General features: G+C 39.6%; 1 protein-coding gene across 2 annotated transcripts in view; it reads right to left on the reverse strand.

Annotated features, from left to right (window-relative positions):
• The window catches only part of LOC128987320 (zinc finger protein 227-like), a 112,971-nt gene that overhangs the window by 23,887 nt on the left and 74,425 nt on the right, over window positions 1-14,659 (reverse strand). For both annotated transcript variants that reach the window (XM_054408100.1, XM_054408099.1), the window contains exon 6: window positions 5,681-5,846. In XM_054408100.1, the coding sequence (XP_054264075.1) occupies window positions 5,681-5,846 (166 nt within the window). The remainder of the gene's footprint in view (window positions 1-5,680; window positions 5,847-14,659) is intronic.

The following is a 14,659-nucleotide window of genomic DNA, read 5'->3' on the forward strand; positions in this document are numbered from 1 at the left end:
TTCGATTCCACCTGTTATGGAACTTTCCACATCCCTCGATTTGGCCGTTGTAGTACATCAGCTGTAATTGAGTCTCTCAGTCAACTGTCAAGTAGGAAATGCTAATAAGTTTAAGAAATATAATTAGGGGGAAGTCTAGTACGTTTAGAACATTAGTTTTACAAAACGATTGAGATGCACATTTGTGATCTCTTGAAATGCGACAAGTCAATCGTTCATACAACAGCAATTGTCTTCTAGGAAGAGTTAAATTTGTTTTAAAGTAATTACTTGTAAATGAGATGAGTTTTTTCCAAAAGTGTATGTATAATTATTTTGGTTAATTAGGAAACCTGCAATAATTTTAAAATTAAAAGATTAATACATTTCCTCATTAATCAGAAAGTAATTGCCAATAGGTCATTGAAATGGTGATGTTCCCGTCGTAGTCACAGCATAAATATTCGTAGCAATTGGTGCTAATGTATTTTTTTTCTTTAAATGCAAGCAAAGGCAATACGAGATCCCCAAACTTCAGTATGTAATTCAAGCACATTTAATTATTTAGCTATTAGTTAATTAAACGAACCAATCACATTGTTATCTCAAAACCTCTCAATGCTATAACGTGGCAAAATCAAAAGAATTTCATCTCCATCCATTACCAAGATTTCTTGGTGTCACTTCCATTCAAGATTTCCAATAAGTAGTTCTATTCTAGTAATCAATGTACATCAATGTTTTTCTGTATTGTTCTAGAATAAATCGTTAGAATTGTAATCAACTCACACTCCTTCCGCACGGTTGGTATTTACTCAACAGAAAATTGCATGCTTATATAAACATGAAGGCTTGTATGTGTAACAAGGAGAAGCTGGTCACATGACTCAGCCTGGGGCGTCTTTAATGGTCTGAACAATTGGAGGGTAACCGATCACATGTACGAGTTATGACGAGTTATGACGTGGAAATGGCGGGAAATTGAAAAAAAACTAACAGGTATTTCACTATACGTGTATAGAAATTAGCAGCATGAATCATTTCAAAACAATCACTTCGATGAATCTCTTTCTTACAATTTCGAATCATGGATTTTAAGTGTCAGTTGATTCATATCAAACTCGTTATTGTCTTCATATTATTTTAATTGTAACATTTAATGACTCTTTCCATGAGCATGATTCCAAATATAAGGTTTTGAACGGAAGGAGGATTTAAGGGATAAGGAGAGTTTGTGTAACAACTACGTTTGTGTCCTATGACGATTCAAATTTGTAATATTTTATTACTGAAATGTCTTGTACGTCAGCAAATGAAGTTATGGTGAGATCCTAGCCCTACTATTCTCTTAAGTTATAAGCATAACGCGTCTCAGGGTTTATGTAGCTTTTTCAGGAAAATATGAACATTTCTTTCATACGTGAAAGGATTGCTTGACTGACATCAGTACAGCCCGTATAAATATGTTCTTCTAGTTAACCTTGTAGTAACCCGCACACTCTGGCCACAACCACAAGTCTTGGAGGTACGATGGAGGCAGGTGGTACGAGCTCAGCAACGGGCCCCAAACCCCATAAATACGGGCACAATGCTGCTAAGCCGCGACCACTCACGTATCATCGTCTAATAGAGATGTTGTCGTGAAATACAGCCCGACCCTCCCCCTGACCTTTGACCCGGAGTTATTTATACCTTCGCTGGTGATCGTCCAGTTTGTAAATCGTCACATTTTACCGGAGCTTAACGTGAGCTGACGTTCCATGCGAGTGGAGACGGTACTGGCCAACATTGTAGGTTTTGGATTGAAGAATGGACGTTGTGGGGAAAAGTAAGAATAACTGGATTGCTGGAAAGTTTAAAAGTTTCGAGTGTGGACTGGTTGGGTTGATATAATATTGATCAGTTAAAGTTGAGTTCTTTGGTACGAGGAAAAAACTTCCTCAGATGAAAACCATGAGAAATTTGATGATTTTTTGGAAATGTATAAAAAAACAGAGGTAAATTGTACCGCTTTTGGGGGGTTTGAATTAGAATCTTCCGATTTCATTAAGAATATGACATCTCAAAGGAAGGAAGACAATTGACTTCGAATCGAAACATAGTAACATGATGGCTTGTTTGTATATGTAGCTTCATGACAGTTCATCAACCCATATTTTAAGGAAATTACATAACATTCGACCAGGCAAAGATATGCTTCAAAATCCTTCAAATCATCAAATGCATCATTTTGCTTGACCCTTTCATTCCCTAGTAGGCTCTAAAACACCAGGTCAAGATACACTATCAATCTACATAAAGTGTATGCTTTCTTGTAAAATACGGTCCTACAATCTATCAAAGAAGCCAATCCCTCAAGCTCTCAGCAACATGCCAAAACCTGCGGACCCAATTAAAGCACAACTCACCAGGCCGTGTCACACTGCCTTATACAGGTTCACACGGCGCGCCGTCACTTGTTTACCTGTGTAATTGGTTCTGCGCGTCAAAGTCTCTGTAATCCATTCCGCGCTTCAATGTTCAATCAACTGAGCTGCACTCATCTCTACGGTCGTTCACGACTCAATGAGTTGAAAGGTGGTTTGGAAAGTAATTATGCACCGTTTTCGCACAGGTTCGTGAATGTCGCATGCTTATTTGGCTCCGTGGAATGTCTTTGTGAGGCAGAATTGGTTTCCATCGTCCGATTTTCTAAGAGTATCGTTACCAGGGAGCTGTTTAATAATTTTACTCTGATATTCCCACAATACAAGTATTGTGTTAAATTGTAAGGAATAGTTCTTAATCGTTGTAATTAGTTATTGATACAATTTGTATGATATAATTGTATTTGTAATCAATCAAGGTAAAATAAAATTCCGATAACTATTTATCATAAAGAACTTGATCGTTGTGTGTCTTTTACCGGTAACTAATAAGAGAGGCAATTCGCAGAGACCACGCCATCGGTCCAACCGTGCGTTGGGGTCTCCAAACAATTTACTCGGTAACGTGAGCAGTGTTAAACTATATCAGAATATTTGAGAACAGGATGCTGCAATACTTTATGAACAGTTCATAGATACATATAAACGTCCCTACCGATCAAAATATACTTCAAAACAAATGAATACTGCCCTACTACTGTATAAAATACAATTCTTCTTCCACGGGATCTCTGAATATCTGACAGGATCTAAATAAAGACGTCCACGATATGTCATTGGACATTAGGGCAATTACTTGAGTCGACCCGTCCAATCACTCGTCCAATCCGTCAATCCCGGCGCAGACACAGTCAGAGTCACAGCGCAGACGCGGAGTACAGCGCAAGCGCAGTTGTGATGTTACCTCATTCATTCAGCCGCGAGGCCACGCTCATCTTTAATGCATTTACTGCTTCATCTCTTGCCCTCATTGTAGAGTTAATTGTTGTAATATCGACAATGCCACATTACCGCGTATTGTTGACGTTTCGAAACAATCACTATTGACTTTGGTTTGTCCCCTGTTGACCAATTTGAGTTATTACCCGTGGAAGAGAATGGCATGTAGAGAGAGCTATTGTCTATGATCGCTGACAGTCGGTGTTACAATAGTTGGATTCAATTGTGGAGTTCCAAAATTTTCCAGGAGCGTTTAAGTGTTTGTTGCATTGATGTAATTAAGTAAATTGATGAAGAAATGGGATACTCCAGTGTCTACTGCAATTATTACAGCTGTACCACATTAATTCTCAGCAGCTGGAAAAATTCATGTCACATCTTTTAAATTTTGGAGTGATCCAGACTTCAAGTTCGTTCAACCAATTAATTCCGTATTCAAAACCTCACACCATCTCCAACCGTCAGTATAATTGAAAGAAGGGACATGATGAAGCCACCGATCAATACACTGCTTACAGCATGACAAGCACTTCAGCCACCATTAGCGGACTTACTGTATTACAGTCATCAGCGTAAAAACTGCGCCGATTAAAAATTAGGAGACAGGGGAAGCTGGATGATTTGAGCGATAGCATCGAGAAATGACACGTTAACTGTGAACCAGCGCCATTGACGGGACGGCCGGTAATGGGCTGCATCTGATAAGTTAATTGTAATATAATGACGGGCCCGCGGCCGCTCTGGACTCGAATTTGGCCCAGCGCGGCTCCGAGTTGCCCATAACTCACGGACTTACCGTGGACCAAACTGCCCGTGAAATTACGCGGCTAAGCCTCGACTGACTGTAATGGCTGGGTTGATTTGTGGCTCGGGTAAACGCTGCTTTAGGTAATAAGTCGGGGTTTACGAATTAAATGCTTGTAGACTGAGGTGATCGCTCCAGTGCACGAAATGTGGGGATGTTTAATCGTTTGATGGATAAAAGATATAAGAAGGTAACCATCGCATCAGAGGGTGCTCTACAGTGTTTATATTATTCCAAAATAGGGGTTTTTCTAATTGGAATGTATTGAAAAAATTTACTTTGTTCAAAGTCAGAATATGAAGTACAAACCAAACATTAGGGATTTTTTTGTTGTAAATCATCAGTCATTACAAAAGTGTTTTAAAGCAGCGTTGAGAATAGTTAAAGATTTGTCTAACAGGTTATGGAGCAAGATTATATTAATATTTGGCTGACCGAAGAATGTGTAACTGCTGTATCTCCCTTTCAGCTTATGATGGCAATGGCTTGTTCTCCAATCCGCTTCAATGAGGAATTACTAAGCTTACATGGAAATAACATTAGTAAGATCCCTTTCTTTGCCATCGCTCCACTATTATGCTGTCTGATAATACTGAAGAAACCCCTACAGTTCGATCAACCTATCCCAAATTCTAAAACTTCTTAAGAATAGCATTGTCTTTTCAAACCCATGTTGCCAAGCTCTTGGGCACTCCTCCGTAACGACATTCTCTGCTACCTCTTGAACTACGATTGCCCTACCCTAGACTCTCCTAGCTTCTCCAGGCAGCAAGAGACCTTTGCAAGTATATCGGTGCATCAACCCCGTGATGTCATGTGATCAACTACAGTCATTACCATTGGTCTCAGTGCGGTAGGGGTTCTAGGCTGTTATTACCCCGTAAATAAGAGCAGCGGGCACGCGCGTGGGCCCAGCGCTTACTGTATATTACCACCTAATGTATGCACGGCTACCGGTCAGGGTACAAACTGTTTCTTAAACTCGGACAAAGAGTAAAAATCGCGTCTAGCCCGCAGCCGTGTCGTCAGCGCTTATTTACTGCCGGCCCATTTACATACTTCTGATGCATCTATTATGGCGGCAAATCGTCCCTATCTATATGCTAACATCCGCTCTCCCATTATCAGAAAACAATTTACTAAATTTAAACGCGTTCATTTACCGATCGCTGATCCTCGGCGTACGGTCCTCGACTATATTAAATCACGGTTTATCGTAAACGACGTTTTGAACAGGGGACTGCTACTAAATTACGTAAACGCCTGAATACATTTATAATCCTCCTAATAGAGGTAAAGTTTGTTTTTAATACAGTTTAACCGAGTTTTTAATAGTCTTAATATTCTCAAGGCTACTTATTTGAATAATGAATTGGCCATTGCATCGAGTTTTTATTGTAGCTATGGTAATTTCACGGTGGAAGTCTAATTCACATGGGAATATGGAATATTTTCACGATACATTCAACAGCAGACCCTTCTTTAGGAATTGAATATCTTGATTATAACGTATATTCTAGGAGAGGCCTACCTGTGTGCAGGAAGAGGTGGTTCTTGAGGTTGGTGTGCTTGCTGAAGCCCCTGTTGCAGATGTGACACTTGAAGGGCCAGGAGCCGTTGTGGACGTACATGTGTGACTTGAGGTCGCCCGGCGTCGGGAATGACTTGGAGCACAAACCGCATTTGTGGGGCTTCTCCTGAAACAGAAATAAGCGTTAGTTGTAACAATAATGCATAGTGTGCTTAGGATATAAATCAATTCAATGAATAAGAATGGCTTGTCGATGTACATTTATTGAAACTGTAAAGTGAGAGAGAAATGTTCATTCGATCTCCAAATTATGTTCAGTTGTAATGATAGCGTTGTAAAGAGAGTCATGAGCACACATTATAAAGGTTCGGCTGCAACCAGGGGACCTTGAATGTAATTTCATTATTTTTCTTGACTAGCTTACTAAGAGTTCAAAGCTTTGTTCAAAGATTTACACATTCCCCCCAAGTGCACTGCCAAAACTAAAACTCAAGTTGACATCTTCACCTCAAGTCTCCAGCTTCCGAATCATCAAGGTGTCACCCGGCCGGTGACCAAATTATAACAAAAACCCGATGAAAGCCGAAAAAGCCGTCTTAAAATTATTCCGTAATTGAAGGCGACAAAAAGTCCCGGGTGGAATACAGCACGGCGAAGGCATTACTGGGTTTTTGCCGGCCGTCAGGCACGCAGCGAAGATGCGGGCCGGAATCTGCCAAATCGTCCATCGGGCTTTTTATTATGCATTCTGCCCCGGTTTAGAGCGCCTGTCCGAGCCGTTACCGACCATTTTTGGGTGCCTTTGTCCTCTGTAATTGGGTGTCTGAATCCCGGGCGTCGCCCAGTATGTGGAGAATGTTGCGCGTGATTGACTTGTTAGGGGTGTTTGGGTGAAAATGTATTATTCCAACAAATAAATAAAGTGTACGGTTCGGAAAAGTAAATTTGAACTCGACAACAATATGATTGGTTACATTTGTGTACGTTAAATCCAAACTGTCTATGGCAGGAGAGGTTGTTCAATTCTTAAGCCCTTTTGAAACACCACGTTAATATTTTATTGGAATTCCCACGAAGGAAATACATCCATCGATCAATCGGTAACATGTGTTTTTTCATTGACATTACTCACATAAATTACCTTCTCCATGTATAAATCTCACCACCGCGCCCACTAGCCGGCGCCTAGTCCAGTAGCTGGCGCGGTTGCGATGATCGCATGTTCCCCGACGATATCTCACCGGCTCCCAGTCGTTCCCGCCGATTAATTACGCCTCTGCCCGTTATTTTTCACCAGTCTTTATTTGAAATTCCGATTGAGCCGAAGGTTTGTCGGCCAACACGATTTTTCTCGTGTTCGATGACTTACTGCCGTCGATGCGCGAGATCGGTTCCCGTCGTTCCTTACACGTTTCCGGCGTCAGCTAATAACTCCCGACCGTGACTTCCTCTCCGGGAGTGGATACTTGTTTATGGGCAAAAATACATCGGTGAAACCGTCTCAGGTTTGGTTTTAACTCTGGAGCTGTTTATTGTCCATTGCGTTTAATGTACTAAAGCTAATTACTTTGTGTAAAAACGTAAATATCTATATAGTTTTGTGATGTTAGATCTCGCCGAAGAGAGTTATGGTTATGCCACACACAGCATTCAAACTTGGTTACTTGATAGATAGGCCCTACACGTATTCACGATTTGGACATAACGCAAAATAGATTAAAGTTGTAAGTACTGTAGAAGAAAGTAACACCATTGGTTATAAAAACAAAAACACTTTTTAATTTTCAAAATAAATTACTTAATTAAATCATTTGTTCAGCAGGACAAGGATCATAACTTTATTAACAAGTGAAATATAAAATCTTAAAAGATGCACTATTGTACTAAAATAATACCGATTTCCAAACAATATTTAGTTTCAAAAGATCCAACTAGAAACTTCCACAAGACGTTACCTAAGACAATCCTAAAGATAGTAATAAACATTTGTGTGAAATTTCGGCTTAGTTGGTTCAGTAGCTCTTGCATTCACCCAATACATCTATTACACAATGATTCTGATACAATCTGTAAAGCTGAATTACGACAAAGATTCTTCAGAGAACTCATACACAGGTCCCAATTCAATCTCCCTCTATAACTAGTGTACAGAACCATTCCAGTAACACAGCGTTGCCTGCTCCCTGGCAAGTGTATCATTATCCGTAAATAATATTTGACAAACGGCTAGATGGTGACTATCAGGAATAAAGCAATTCGTGGGCCAATTGAAGGTACGTGGCTCATGTTGTCGGGCGCATGCCCGTCATTACGAGACATTACTGTGGCTCAGCTTCTAACAGGGGTAATGGCTGCCTCGCGTGAGCCACACGGCATTAGCCCTGAGTTATGGTACAACAGCTCCTGTTGTGATTTTAACATATTGAATCTGATCGACATCATTTATAAAAATGACTCCATTAGCCGCTGTTAATTTATCGCGGTGTTAATTCAATTTTGAACACACCCCGGAGCGCTTGGATGGCGCCTTGTGGTGTGTTTTTATTGTTTCGTAAGTCAAATATGGAATGGATGTAGTGGAAATGGGTGTTGTAAATATTTGTAAAAATCTGAATCCAAGTGTAATGCAGTTTCAAACAGGAAAGGTAGAGCGGTAAAAGATCTTGTACACCTTTCATCGGTGATAGAATTCTTGTATGGGAATTTGATAAAATTTAGCAAAAGATATTCCATTCAAACTGATGCAAAATATTTTAGATGGCTATATCCGAATGGGTTTATTAACTTGAATGTTCATGAACCCAAAGAGTAAAGTGGATTACAAAAAATAGATGATCTATCTTGGATAATGGTGCAGTACTGAAGAAAAGGAAATTTCACAGGAGAAGTCCTTATTTACGTTGGTAAGAGAAAAAAATTTAAGATGTTAAGTACACTTATAAATTAACTAATAGAGGTTTACATTACCTGTGTCATAATGATCCCGTGCTAAATCTCAGGTCAAAACGGGGTCGTTTTGATAGTCATAGCTAATTCAAGTGATCCAGAGGCTAATTCATTATAAAGTACAGTTGCTTAACACTTTGATACAAAACCTAGTCCAATCTTTTGAAAGCGTCGGATATTGTACTTTCATTTTACCAATTCCAACTATTTCGTAGCTAAGATTTTCATGAGTAAGAACTTTTGTGAATATTAATTGGATAATACTACTACATGTATTATTATTGGTATGTGTATATGTATATGTATATGTATTTTTACTATATTTTATCATTGGCAGGACATGTCTACAGGAGACCTGAAGAGTCAGTCTTGAGAACAGTGACGGATGCTGCACCTGTAGAAAGACCTTTAGGGCGCCTAAGGCTGCGATGGTGGGACCAAGTCAGAAGGAATATGAGAAGAATTATTTCCGTTACAGAGGAGATGATGAGGGACCGAGAAAGATGGCACAGAGCTGTTGGAGAGGCCAAAAACCTGCTTAGATTTGAGTGGCCAGCTAAGTAAGGTAAGGTAATTGGATAATACTGTACACATGTCAGATGCTAGGGTATAGTTCTTTTCTTGATGGTATACTTCCACGAACAAAGTACTCCCTCTAGTCTTGGTCTTCGGGAGATTTAGCAAAGGTGACCAATATCATCGCCAAATTGACCACCCGCTCATCTCCCACAGACCATTCGATGCTATACTTCTTTTGTTTGCTGAATTCAAACATGTCAACAACCTTAACCCAATTCTCCACCTGTATATTAAACCCAGCCAACCATCACGTAAGGAGCACCACCTCCCAGGGCGTGTTGTGTCTAGATCAGCGCCTATATAACCAGTGTCGTCACGCGTCGCGGCGTCGAGCATAAACGACGCATCTGTCACGCCAAGTCACGCCGCGCCTCCGGAAACCTAATGTGTGTCACATTTCCGAATTTGATCTCCCATTGTCAAGACAACGGTCACAGTTGGCTAGGTCGCCGATTGATTTGTGAGAAGGTTGGTGTAACAGGTGGATAGGCTGGGCATTGCGTGATGGGTGAAACGGTGTAACGGACATGCGTAATTTGTGTATTTAGAGTGGAATTGTGGTTGATCCAGTATCATGGGAGAATGTAGACTGAGGTGGATCAGTGTTGTAGAATTAACATTACGGTGTATGATGATACGTTAAGAAAATCGTAGGGTGTTTTGGGTCCTCAAACAGAATTTGGATATGCCTAATGCAATATGGTAGATACTGAAAGTTTCCTTATGAGAAATCGTAATTTATGTCAAAGACCTTTCACTGCAATTTCATTATTTACGCGTTGTAGCTTAACTCTATCTATACACCAATACTTGTAACTCTCAGATCATTCTTCAAACGTTCTCTACGCAGCTACTCAAATCACAGTAGGCTTTTGGACTCACTAACAAGTCGTCACCTTTCTCTGTCTTTCATCCACCCCGTCTCTGCTCTAAACTTTCCTATGTCTCTTCACACATGGTCCTATCATTTTAGCCGAGGTCGTCTTCCCCGAGGAAGATTACCATACACCATTTTTTACACCGAATCTTCTTGTCTTTGCTTCACAGGACCAGACCACCTCAGTCTACTATTTTTTTTATTTTGGCTATTATGTTTCAGTCTGCATAGATTTCCCTTAGTTCTTTACCTTGGGAATTTGAAACCATACGAAAACAGGCTACGGCCATACATATATATTCTATTTACTTCTAAATTCCCTTGAGCAAAACCAACAATGTTCCAAGGCTGAAAAACCTAAATTTTAATTTTTCTCGGCTTATAGCTTGCAGCTATGAGGTGTAGGCTCAGAATATCCTCCAGCACTGCAGGAATACTGAAGCAGGATCTGGCGAGGAACACCTGATGGTATATCACCTCTAACACGCCATCGCTTGTAGCTCCTAGCCACTTCCTGTCCATATCAGATCCTCCATGGGAACCGCGCGCCTACTCTATTATATCTACACAAACAGTGATTACACCAAGGCTATCATACTATTCATTACGGGGACAATTAGTACCATAAAGTACCGGTTGGTGTTCACACAACTTAATTGCAATTGCTTTATAACGTTTTGCTGAGAGTCGTACAAGGATATGAGCGCCTCGGAGGAATGTTGGTGTGGAATTGTGCAAACCTTTATGTGAAGGATGTGAAATAGTGTATAGTTTGAAACAACTGTTCGTGTGAAACAATAATACCTACTGTAAAAAGAGAATTATGTTTTTTAGGATAGCTATCCATAGGATTGTCTTGGTTAAGTTTTTACCACCAGCAGTGTTCCCTTGTAAATTCGTCTGCGTAACTTCTTTAGCAAAATATTGATTGTAAAATTATTTCCCACTTTAAATGGATGTAAATGCATTAGAAATAACTAAAAATATATTGTAATAAACATCCAATTCTGTATTTAAAAGACATTCACAATCTAGCTTCGCGTTTTTCCGCTCACTTCTAGAGACCAGGAACCAATACAGGAACACTTATGTGAACGTAAACGCCTGTAGCGAATGGTTAAGATGCTTCGGATCGGCTGCGAGAATGTTTCTAGGAAGTCGCGTGCTGGTAATTGTCTTCAGTATTGGAGTAGGAAGATAATGCAGTAGTTGAGGGGTTACGAAATATGTAAATATGCTTTGAGGTACACCGACAAGTTAAATAACACGTTTGTCCATCCAGTGTTCACGTCAAGAATTGTATCCTCTACAATTACTATGATTACATATCAATAAGGTGAACTTCCAAGGTGATCCCAAAACTTGTATGATCTTCGTGGTTCAGACATATTTATTTGATCTTTAACATCTATTGATGCTCATACTCTAATATACCTCCCATTCTAAGGTGTGAGTTCTGATGTATGATGTTGCCCATTCACCAATGGTTTAATATTACTCTTCATTTATACCTACTTAGCCAAGACTCCTGGATTTCGTCCTATCCTAGTAAGTAAGCTAAATACACGTTATTTCCTTACACAAATCAGAAATATATGTCCACAAAATTGACTAACAACCCACTGTTATTTCCAATACACAGTTGACTACAAACTGGTTTTTGTTTCTAGTCAAAGTATCCAGCTGTATTTAGCATCCTTTCTTTATTCACCAATACTTCCTCTTCATCCTCATCCATAGGTGCTATCCAGACTCTCATAACCTCTGTCTTCATCCAAATGACTCAGTTCATTTTTTCGGCAATGTCTCAATCCACTTCTTCATCCCTATCCATCACTCAGGGCGCGAACTCTCGCGATGGTGGTAGCACGTCTGCGATGGCCGATCCTTGTTAGCAAAGAGTTAATTGTTCATTGCGAGCGAAGCGCGTGCAACTTTTATCGGCCCCGGTTTATTACGGGATCGTGACAGTCAAACAATAAACCTCGGTAGCCGGCCTCGGCTTCCATTTGTCTAATCTCGCATCTGTACACGACCCCGGCCGCTAATCAACGTGTTATCGACAATTAAATCTCGGTAGCCGCTGGCGATTCTTCTGCCTCCGTCTGATGGGACCCGTCACGCCAGCTCCACTTTCAACTTTCTAGATCCACCGGGTTGGGGTTGAATATTTGGACTTATGGATTTACTATTGCACTTGTTTGTAGAAAATTATATTCAAGTTTTTGATATTTGTTTTAGTGAACGAACGCTCATATTTCTTGTTGATATTGATTAAGCTGTGTAGATGAGTGGTTATGGAGGTTGCTTGGCAGTCAAAAGGTTGCCGGTCCAGAGAAGAGTCAGAAACTCTTTGATGGTTCGTAGCTAAGCCCAGAGGTCCTTCATCATTACCTTTAATAATAGTCTGAGCTAAAGAAATTGATCAGGGCATCTCCCTACATTCCACAATATTTTTGGGTTCAAATGCGCCTAATTGAGTTTACATCTCAATTGGTTATACAAGAGTTAGATTTGGAATATATTTCTCAGAAAAGACCCTCTGGTGATGTAACACATTTCTGACGCTAATTAGATTTATCATGAACTCTTTTCTTACTATAAAATTTCCAAGATCAAAAACCACCATCTCTAACTAAAAATAGCCATCTATGAACTAATAAGGGAACTAAGAAAATTACCAGAACAATACAATTACACTATCGTGTTAGTTTTCCTGGTACAGTTTCCCACACTATTTTAAATCTTATTACGTCCAACTTTGCTTGCCCAATTCTCCGCCAGGGGGGCCGCTAGTCCGTCGGTTCCTTGACTAATTAATAAGAAAACAAAACAAAGGGTGGGAAAGGAAGGAAGCGGCATATGGGGCGAAGGTGGTCATCGTCATATGGGCCTCGCAATTACAGAACAATAAGTCGGAAGCTCACTCTCGCTAGCGGCCCAACTGGTGTCTTGGTTCTCCTTGGATGGGTGGGAACACCATAAGGAACTGGGGGTCTGAACCACTCAGCCCCCTCACCAGTGCTCAGTCTTCGCTAGCCTTCGACGGTAATCCCTATACTGGTAATGGTTAATATTACAATATGTTTGTATTGAATGTTTTCTGATTTCGAGTCCAGGAGTTTCGGCCAAGGAATTTTGAGTACAAGGATAGTTCCAGACAAGTTTATTTGTTATTTATTATTTATTTATAATTTATTTTATTTATTTATGTTTATTTATTATTTTACAGTTTTATTTGTTTACCAAGTCTACGTTTTGGTTGTAATAATAATAATATATTGTAGGTATATATCCTAATAGTGTAGTATACAAACAAAATAACTGTATTTTCATATACTTTTACAGGGATTATGTTTCATCATAATTGAAACACTGAGATTGAAGTAAGCTAAATAAATACGTTGAAATTCCACTTTTAAATAAAAAAAAACATAATTTCCAAAAAGATTTAATATTTCTTTTAGTTTCTGACTTATTGAAGAATTTAAGATTATTCAAACATATTTTATTGTTATGTTACTCACTGAAAAAACACAACTAAGCTGTAAGAGAAAATCCCCACCCAAACGCCCAGTTGCATACTCCAAACTCACTAAAATTTTAAGGTTCGAATCATCCTGGTCTCCGATGTTCTCTCTAGCCCATTTCTAATCTTCCTCTGCCTCAATGTTTACTAACACTTCCCCAACACTAATTGAGTTCTACTTGTTGAATTCCAGCTGTCACCTGGTGAACAGGTTTACCAACGACAAGTCCCAACGTTTTTCTGCCGTGTATGAAATATGACAGTATATTTGGCTCAATTTCACGGCTCGCCGGCTCGACGACATGTAGGGCTTATTACGCCAGGGGCGGAACTTCTCAAGGAGGCGATTAAGGGGCGATGGCTTACAAAGGCACATCTGATTGTCCTTAAGGAAACCCTTGTTCCGTAACGTGGCCAAGATTACAACACCTGTACCTTACGTTCGTTGTCGGTTCCCACGCCACCCTTGCGGTTTTGACTTTGACGTATTTACTTATTTTTTACTTGTTCTCAACGGACTTTGACGTTGGAAAGCAACGGTTTTGGGGTAATAATACTATTATTGTAATGATTCTATTGTGGTTTCAGCAAGAGTTGAAAATGATTTTGAATCGGCGAGTTCCATGGTTGTCGAAATAAAAATAACTATTTTTGACTTGTTCTCAACTGACTTTGACGTTGGAAAGCAACGGTTTTGCAGTAATAACACTATTAATACAGTAATGATTATACCACGGATTCAGCAAGAGTGGCAGATAATTTTGGATTGGCATGATCAAAATGTTACTTGGATTAATGGCAAGTAAAGACTAATGATTATAAACTCTAAAGTGACCAAAGTGTCAACGAAGAAAGGCTTTAGCTATACATCAGCGAGGAAAGGAAAGCTCCTTTTTAACAATCTATACTCAATTAGTAAGTTCAAGGTATAAATGATGAGTGGATGAATACCAACTAAGCTTTTGAGATCATATGATCTCATGATCTCAACAAATTTTTTTCTTCAAAAGTTCAGCTGCAGTTTCAGTTGTATTTTCATACATAAAAT

Source organism: Macrosteles quadrilineatus, unplaced genomic scaffold (genome assembly GCF_028750875.1).
Source record: "Macrosteles quadrilineatus isolate MER2022 unplaced genomic scaffold, UCM_ALF_1.0 Scaffold_2__2_contigs__length_208266976, whole genome shotgun sequence".
In the NCBI taxonomy this organism is placed as follows: domain Eukaryota; kingdom Metazoa; phylum Arthropoda; class Insecta; order Hemiptera; family Cicadellidae; genus Macrosteles; species Macrosteles quadrilineatus.